The sequence below is a fragment of the Salminus brasiliensis genome, chromosome 19 (assembly GCF_030463535.1).
Source record: "Salminus brasiliensis chromosome 19, fSalBra1.hap2, whole genome shotgun sequence".
Taxonomy (NCBI): Eukaryota; Metazoa; Chordata; class Actinopteri; order Characiformes; family Bryconidae; genus Salminus; species Salminus brasiliensis.
In genome coordinates, this window is record NC_132896.1 from 9,849,190 (window position 1) to 9,858,703 (window position 9,514).

Below are 9,514 nucleotides of genomic sequence, written 5' to 3' on the forward strand. Positions count from 1 at the left end.
AATGCCAGGAATGGGCTAGAGGGATATAAAGCCCCCCAGCATTGAGCTGTGGAGCAGTGGAACTGCTGTGCTCTCTGGAACACTCTGATGCTCCATCCAGTATGTTTAGGATAAGTTGGGAGTTTTGGGATAGGTTAGGGGTGGTGATTATCCAACATCCTGACCTCACTACTGCTGTTGTTGCTAAAGGCAATCAAATCCTCACAGCAATGCTTCAAAATCTGACAGTTACTCCAACAAAAGCAGGAAAAACTCCTTTTAATACCCTTGATTTTAGTAGAAACAATGAATGAGCAGGTGTCCCAATACTTTGGTCCATATAGTGTAGCTAATCAGTTAGCTAATTAAATATGCCTTAGTCCAATCTAATCATTTAGACAGGCTTGGGCCATTCCTGTCTTCATTCTGTCTGTAATCCTTTCCCTCTGTTTTGCTCTTTGTAGCTGTGAGAGCTCCGAGACGTACCGCCGAGACAAGCAGAGGAATAACACTAAACATGGACAAGAGGACGGGGTAGGTAGTGTTCTAAGGATGCATGTGCTAGAATCCTTTCGGACAGCGTAAAAAAGCTGTCATATGCTCAAAATCAGTTCTGTAGCTCACACATGATATAACAATCTTCGTTGCTTTTGATTTTGCAGGACAAGTGCCAAGTGTTCTACATTCACAACTTGCCGAGCAGCGTCACACAGGCCATGCTGCGCAAGCGCTTCGAAGCTTTCGGTGACCCTGAGGACTGCCAAGTTCTTGTCAAGAACGAGTATGTTCAAATCCTGCCCAGTTTCTTCTGTTCTAGTAATCAAGGGCTGCACAGGACCCTCGAAAGCTAACCTCTGTGTCTGTGTGTGTGTGTATGTGTGTAGAGAGCGCTGCGGAGTCATCACTTTCAGGCAGAATGAGCTGAGTCCGAAGCACAGGCGGGACTCTGTGGGTCAGCATGCAGGGAACGGTGGCCGGAGGTTTGCCAGAAAGCGCTACATAGATCTGGGTAAGAGCACAGAACAGGCAAACACGGCTGACGAGGCATGAGCTAGAGCAAATGACGTAGTGTTCATTTAAATATGTAGTTTGAACAAATTTGACATATACCCTTACACTGTTTGTCCAGATGTTTGCAGACACCCTTCTAATGAATGCATTCAGCACCCATTACTGACACAGATGTGCAAGTGCATGCTTACTTATCTAGTCCATGTAGAGAAGTATTGTCAATAGATTAGGACTCTCTGGAACAGACTAACATTAACTGATTGGCACCGTGCCTAATGCCAGGCGTGGGCTAGAGGGATATAAAGCCCCCCAGCATTGAGCTGTGGAGCAGCGGATCTGTGTTCTCTGAAATGATGGTTGGTGCTCCATCCAGTATGTTTTGGGATGAGTTGGGGATTCAGGGAGGAGGTGATCATCCAGCATCCTGACCTCACTAACGCTCCTGTCGCTGAATGTAATCAAATCCTCACAGCAATGTAGAAAGTCAGCAATCCTTCCCTTGGCTGTTGCTGTTTTTGGTCTCTTTGTTGCTGAATATTTATTTAAAGCAATTTCTAAGTTTAGGCATGTGTATGATGATTGAGGCATGCAGCTTTCTGCATTAGCCTTGTAGCGTAACTACAGAAGCTTTGCAACTTTGGAAACTAAACATGGCTTGGCTGATCAGCTACATTTGGGGCCGCTGGGGTCTCCATCTGGCCTGCTTTTGGCATAGACCAGGCTGTAACAGCTGCTACGAGAACTGAGGAGTTGTGTGATGAGAATAAAATTGTAGATTTCTTTTGTTAGTTTGACTTGAATGAGAGGTAAAACACTTACTGTATATCCTTCACTTGTATAATTAAATAACAGACAGATTAGTTTTACAGTAGTTAATGGATAATCCATAGTGATGAACTGAATATGGCTAATGTTATTAGCTTTATTTTACATTATAATAAGCTTTGGGGTCAAGGCGTGAAACAAAGCCAATTGAGTGATGGAATACGCCTGTGGTTTCCAAATCTGACCTGGGATGTATGCCCTTACAATGGTGTACAAGCGTTCATTAATACAATAAGCAGTCAAAAGTATTGGGACACCCGCTCATTCATTGTTTCTTCTAATATCAAGGGTTTTTAAAAAGAATTTATTCTGCTTTTGTTGGAGTAACTGTCTCTACTGTCTGTACGGGAGGGTTTTCTATCTGATTTTCAATCATTGCTGTGATTTCCATTCAATCACAAGAGCGTTAGTGAGGTCAGGATGTTGGATGATCATCACCACACCTCATCCACAGCTCCACAAGTCATTCTAAAAGTATTAGCTAGAGCACCAACCATCATTCCTAAGAACACAGTTCAGTGAGCTGTGTCAATGCCTGGGGGGCTTTATACCCCTCTAGCCCACGCCATGGTGCCAATATGTTTGTGTTTATTTGCTTCAGGGAGTCTTATTCTATTGGCAATATCTCTCTTTATTGGCAGGGGTGTCCACAAACATTTGGGCATATGGTATAACTTGTAACACATTGGTTTCATAGTAATTACTTCACTGCAGTATATTTCCAGCAGCCACAGTGTAAAATAAGGATTGGGGAATAAGAGTAGTGAGTGATTCATAGGGGTTAGACAAATGTTGGCAGAGTAATATCCTACTCCAGGGCCAGGGACTGACTGTGCTGTGTTTATCTATGCAGATGAGGCGGGACCAGGCCCAGTGAAGAGCAAGTACGACGCTCTGGACTTTGACACTCTTCTGAAAGAGGCTCAAAGGAGTCTGCATCGCTGACACGCCTTACAAGAGCGCGCCCTCTCCCGCAGCGCCTCACCACCTCAGCAGAGACTCCACCTCATGTTTACATTTTGAACATTGGAATCAGTTTAAAGAAAAAAAAAAGGACCTCGTCTCTTCTTACTGAGGACAGAAGGCCGCTGGGGCGTGAGGACTGAATCAAGAAATGAAACAACAACAAGAAAGAGCCACGAGGAACGGCGAACCCCCCCCCCCCCTTTTGTGTGTTCGCAAGGCGGCTGCCGCTGGCTCAGAGCGGCCCGGGCTTCTGTAGCAAACCCTTGCTCTCTTCTCTCTATCTCTCTCTCTCTCTCTCTCTCTCTCTCTGTTTGGTCGTTGTGATGTGTGTATGCGTGTGTGTGTTGTTTTTTTCATTTATTTGTTTCTTTTTGTAACCCTTTGTCAGTTTTTCCGGTGGAAATGAGCAACTTTCGCCGTTTTTGTCGTACAACTATATAAACAATAATTAGTAAACCTTTGTGGATGTTCAGCTGTATGTGTTACAATAACAAACAAAAAAAACAGCTTAAAAAACACAAAAAAATCCTGAAAAACACAGAGTTTACAAATCAAAAAGGAAAGGAGAAAGAAATCTTTGTCTTTTTTTGTAATTTTAGTGCTTCCTTATTTCATCTATGCACTCAAACGAGGTAGTAGCTTGTGGTTTCTCGCTCTCCCCCTCTTCTGGCTGGGTTCTGCTGCTGGCTGCCACAAATTATCAAGCAATGGAGCCCCGAGATTCGACCAGTTTAGCTGCACTATTCATAGTTACCCCGGGAAAATACCCTTGAACATGCATCGTGTTTGGGATTGGAATAGAAGGCACTTGGGTGCACGTTCTTAAGCGTTGGGTTCATCTGAAAATCTACCGGAAAGCTTCTTTTCCGTTGTTTCTAAATGGAATGTATCCCTCACAGATCTGAATGTAGTCTGCCCTGTCGATCTGTCTTGGTTTGACTCATCCAGCAGCACAGCCCATAGCCAGTTAGTGTCTCTGAGTGACACTTTTTTTTGCGCCTAGAAGCTGTTGGAGGTTAGCGTTGCTAGCGCTAGTGCTCGAGAGAAGGGCGGTGGGAATCTGGGAGGACGATATTTCCAAAGCTCAATCTCCCAAGAGATACTTGCGTATCTCTACCTTGTTTACATCTCCCTCTCTCACAAACTCTCTCTCTCTCTCTCTCTCTCTCTCTCTTTCTTTCTCTCTCTCTCTCTCTCTCTCTCTCTATATATATATATATCTCGCTCTCAGTTTTTCTACTCCCTCCTGTTCTAATAGGGGAGCGTCTGCGGGTTTTTCTAGCTCTTGCCTCGTAGTATCAAACTCTGATTGTGCTCTGTGTGTTTTTTGCAGTCTACAAGTATATCCTTGTCTACCTAAGCGTGCTGTCTCTGTCTTTTGTTGGGTCCGAGGTCAGGCTTGCCCCCCCCCACACCCAAAGCCTGCTGAGAGTTGAAGTCTTTTCACTCCGGCCTTGGCTTATTTTTCTATAGGGGCGTTTGCCTTAGCCTGTGGATCCTGTACAGTTGAGACGTGTTTTTTTGTGTGTGTGTGTGTGTGTGTGTGTGTGCACGTATGTATGTGTTTCTTATGCATTATCCCTGCCTATCCCCTTTTGTCCTATCGCCTCCCCAGCAGCAACACACCAGGAAACTGAATGTTTACATCACTGAAATCCTCCCTTTGACTTTATTCGAGCGCACACTAAGTACAATACGCCTTATTCAATGTTAAGGCTGACCCAGTCTGGACGTGCCTTCACGGCCTACCCTCCTAGAGGCACTGGACACTGATCTGCACGCCAAAGTGAGCGTCATGTCATCTGAAAAGAGGGAAAAAAAACAGACAACAAACAAAAAATAACCCACGCGAATCCTGAACAAAACCTGAACGAGTGTTTGTGCTTAGTATGTATACTACTAAAGTGGAAGAATGTGCTGGTTTACATAATTCTATATAGATCTATATATATACATATGTAGGTATATAACGTGTACATAGCACTGTGTCTAATGTAAACACGAGAGCGACGAGTTCTAGTTCGTGTTCAAAAGCAGGCGTGACAGGGCGTCAACTGGGGCAATGATGAAGCAACGATGATGATGATGATGCAAGTTGTCCGGTGAGCAAGGTTGAGCAATACAGGGAGGTGCAGAAGGGAATTTTATATGGATGTGGCTTCATAAGTCAAAAAGGAAAAAAAAAAGAAGAAAAAAAAAACGCTGTTGTAAAAAGTATCCCTTTAGAAAAATGTCAGAATATTTTTTTTCATTTTTTCTGTTTTTAAATACTTGTAATTATTATTTTTTTTACAGAATTGATGCAATACATATAATCTAACAGAGCCTTTCTCATAGATGGAAGGTTTTATTTAAGTGGTTGGTTGTTTTAAAGTTATTTTGGGCAATCCTTGAACTGAGATCTTGTACTGTTAGATGCAGTGAAAAACGGCAGAATACGCAACGAACGACTCAAAGCAATCCACGCAGCGCTAAGAGGTGAAGTATGCTTGTGGTTGGGGCTTTTCTGTTGACACTCTGTATAGTATTGCCACTTTCTTTACTGGTACTCACTTGACTGAATCCGTCTGCACTGTCATGCAGTATTCGCGAATGACTATGACTTAAGTGTCTGAACTATGGTGTGAGACAGTAGTGTGTGTTTTGTGTGGGAGTGTGTGTGGGTGTGCGTGCACTTGTAGACCTGCTGAAGCGTAGGACTGTCGGACGGCACTAGGTCGAACGAGGAATATACTGACAGCCCAATCTCACAAGGAGAGCCTTAAAAATGATGGGGGAAACACAGCTATCTAGCTTTTACTAATAGCTTCTACTGTCCTTTAAAACTCCAATCTGTTTTCTTAAGTACTTTTACAATACAGCCATATTATGAACGGTGTACACAGTATGTGTGTGTGAGTGTGTGTATGAGTGCATATATATATATATATATATATATATATATATATATATATATATATATATATAAAGTATGTCTGTATTTGAGTTTATGTAGATAAATATATATAGATGATATATATATATAGATGATATAATTTCTTATGAGGAACTTTGACCGTTGTATTCAGCATTTGAAAGCACTTCAATACATTTCAGCATTCAGTGGCAATTGAGAATGTACAGACTGTGTTAACAAATTTAGGGGAATAATAAAAAATAAACTTCCAAAGGGAACCCTCTTCAAAATGCAATACATCCTCATTTCAGCAATCGCTATCTAATACTATCTAATCTATGAGCTTGAGACAAACTTGACCAAAAAGTATATTTGATGTTTGTACAGGAAAAAAGTGCAGTACCGCATCAAATCCATCTCACGAATGAATGTCATGATCCGCCTGCTTCGCCCTCTTTGTTTGTGCGGGACGTTTGTACGAGCGCGTGTGTATGTATGTGTATGTATGTGTATGTGTGTGGCCGGGGGGTGGGGGTGGGGGGGAGGTTTGAGTGTTGCGTTTTCATTGTTATTGTAATAAACTTAAAGAAGAAAGAAAAAAAAACAGAACATGTCACTTTAAATCATGTCACAGCTGTTATTACCCTTTGAGCTCATCTTTCACAAAGTATATTGCAATATTGGAAAGAATTCGCCCACTGAATCACCCACTAATCGTCGTATTGGGGAACTGTTTATTACTGTGTGTGCTATACCATGATCATGAATATCGGAAACAATTCAATTCCCATTTTGTGTCATTTCGGTGCCAGAGCCTGGGCTTTCAGAGCGCCTCTGATGTCTTTTCGTGTATCCATGAAGCCAGTGATGGTGGTTGTCTTGCTGCTTCGAGACTTTGTCTTTGGTGGAAACTAAATCAACGTCAAAGGGCATACATTAATTTCTTTTGTTGTTTCATTTCTTTTCAATTGTCTTTGAGTCTTTACATCTAATGACTATGAAATTCACTGATTTGTTTTTGTTTTCTTCCCTTTTTTAACTTAGTTTTGGTATATGGTAAATACTGCTAGTAAGATTTTATATTTTTACATATATTGAGTTTTTTCTTTTTTTATTTATATGCCACTTAGATTGGATGTCTTTTAATGGTGGGGTTTTTTTTGTTGTTGTTTTTTTTTGTTTGTTTTTTTGTTGTTTTTTCTTTTGTATTGTGTGATTTCATATGTCTTGAGAATGGAGACAAAATGCATTTCAGTATTTTTGAACTGTTAAAATCTAGTTTCACAGATTATCTATACAGTGAAAAATTATCTGATGTTATAAATTATATTTTAATTCATGTAAATAGTTTAAAAAAACAAACAAGAGAGACGATGGCTTCCTTTTAAACTGAATACATTTCTCTTCTGAGATTGTTTACATTATTAAACTGTAGAAATTGATCCTCATATACTGTAAAAGGTACATATATTCATTGATTTGCCTCCAGAAAATAAAAAAAATCCTAATGAACACATGCTGGCTATCTGCATTTGTACTGTCCCTAAAGCCAAAAGAAGTCAGTTCTAGCTTAGTAACTTAGATATGTTGCACTGAGGACTGCACGCAGCGGGGAGAGTTCAATACCTTCCCCAGAACTGAGAGCCGGTGTTATGAAATGGTTCTGGGAATGAGTATTATGGAGTAGTATTGCGCAGATTGGAGGGGGGGTTTGGTAGGAAGGGGGGGTGTTTGATTGTCAAAACTCCAAACCTCAGCAGCAGCTGTTCTGATCTGAAACCATCACCCGTATCCTCATTCTGGCTGGGCCAATGTGGGGCAAACAGGAAATGTGTGATTGGCTGCTGTGTTGGAAATTCAGTATCCAGGCAGAACATCCAGCCTCTGGATTGGAGGATGAAAGCCCAGCTTGAGCTGCGTAATGTAAAAAAAAAACTCCCTAGCAATGCAGCAGTCTGAAGAACCAATGGCAGCTCTGCACTCGGTGTACTCAGTGCATCAGTCATGTGATTGTGTGCGTCTGAATGCCTTGACATCACAAGGCTCACAAGATAGCCCTGTCTCTGCAGTTCTGTAGCAGTGAGGTAGGTGCAGGCACAGCAAGCCATGACATCACGCTCTGCTGACGTGCACCGCCTGCGTGTTTCTGGTGACGTCAGTGGTGTGGCCGCATCCACCACCAACCCCCTTCCACAATCGTTCCCTGCCAGTCGGCTCGCTTGCTTCCCCACTCAATTATGTCGCTCCCCTCTGGGCATCATCCTGGCTTTTGTCTGATGATTATGTACGGTCCCTGTGGGACAGTTAGCACGCACACAAGCTCAGCCGAGTGTGCAGCATCCTCTAGGCTGAGCCGCTGTTGCAGAAAATCTACAAAGCACCGCTCAGTTACACCAACCCCAATAAGAGCAAAAGGTCATCAGCTGGTCGGGTTTATTTTTGGCTCGCTCAAGTACGTGTCAGGATGAACACGATGATGTGAACGAAGAGCACAAAAACAAATAATAAAGAAAAGCAGATGTCTGCCTCTATATGTACAGTTTTACAGAGTTACACGGTTCCAGGCATAAATACAGCGGTCACCAGTTGTCCGTTTTTTGGGAACACCTACCTTGCGCCTGCCCATATTGGCCATTATTTCAGGTGCACTTGGTATGCAGTCAGTGACTGTATGCCAGCTGTTGCTCCACAATTTGTCACAGCAGTGACTCTGAGGTTTAAACCCTCAGCCATGCTGCTGCGCCTTATTGTACCAGTGTAAGACGCACTGCTGTGGAACTACAGTAGTGTCATTACTGCCATTCTGAGAACAGTTTACCAAGCAATGATTGTCTAGCCAGTGTTTAGCCTATAGAGGTCCCATTTACATTTATAGTCTATTTACAGTCAGTTGCTGAAACAAATTACTTATCTACAAATTAGTAGGGGGATCTGTTAAAATGGTCAGTTAGTGTAGACAGAAGGCAGACCACCAAGTAGAAAAGTGCATTTACCGAAGAAAACACAGAATGGTTGCACAGCTACCACTGATTCCACTTTTAAGCAGTTGCTAGGTGGTTGCTATGGTTTTCCAAGTGGTTTCCTGCAGTGTTGCTAGCTTATTGCAAAGGTGTTCCCAGGTGATTGTTCAGTGGTTGCGATGGCATATCAAGTGGTTGCTGTTGTGTTGCTAAGTTGTTACTAGGTACTTGCAATAGTGTTGCTAAGCGGGCTGCTATGGTATCCAGGCTGGCTGCTGTGGTCTTCCCAAGTGGTTGCTATGGTATCCCAGATGGTTGTGATAGTGTTGTTAAGTGGTAGCTAGTTGGTTGCTTTTTTTTGGCTATGGTTTTACTAAATAGATGCTAGATGGCTGCTACAGTGTGGCAAGGTGATTCCAATGGTATTTCCGTCAACATCATTGCCATGATGTTGCTTAGTGGATGATAGGGTGTTGCTAAGTGGTTGCTAGGCAATTGCTATGGTATTTCAGGTGGATGCTTAGGTGTTGCCAAGTTGTTGCTGTGGTGCTGCATGTTGATGGTTGGGTGTTACAAGTGAAAAACAGTCTTAAGCCCAATGTAATTTAATGTAGCAGGATTTTATTCCAAAGCAATTTTGCCTTATTCCTATCAGCTATTCTATTCCATTTTCAAATGGTGAAAACAATATGGACTGAAAAAATATATACATATTATATACAGTACTGGCAAAAGTGTGAAACACTTATTTATTTAATTTCCACTCGAAACAGCCATTAAGTTCAAGTACTATTTTTTGCAAGAGATTTATCTGGGGTGATTTACTTCTATCTAATCAACTTGCATTCGCAAAAAGGGGAAAGAACGTTTCCTAAAA

At 42.1% G+C, this 9,514-nt stretch overlaps 1 protein-coding gene across 1 annotated transcript in view; it reads left to right on the forward strand.

The window, feature by feature from the left end:
• ppargc1b (peroxisome proliferator-activated receptor gamma, coactivator 1 beta) overlaps window positions 1–7,191 on the forward strand; it is a 49,921-nt gene extending 42,730 nt beyond the window's left edge. Inside the window, exons 9-12 of the mRNA XM_072663493.1 lie at window positions 444–513; window positions 642–760; window positions 864–988; window positions 2,669–7,191. Of these exons, the coding sequence (XP_072519594.1) occupies window positions 444–513; window positions 642–760; window positions 864–988; window positions 2,669–2,760 (406 nt within the window). The 3' untranslated portion in view covers window positions 2,761–7,191. The remainder of the gene's footprint in view (window positions 1–443; window positions 514–641; window positions 761–863; window positions 989–2,668) is intronic.
• The last annotated feature ends 2,323 nt before the right edge of the window (window positions 7,192–9,514 follow it).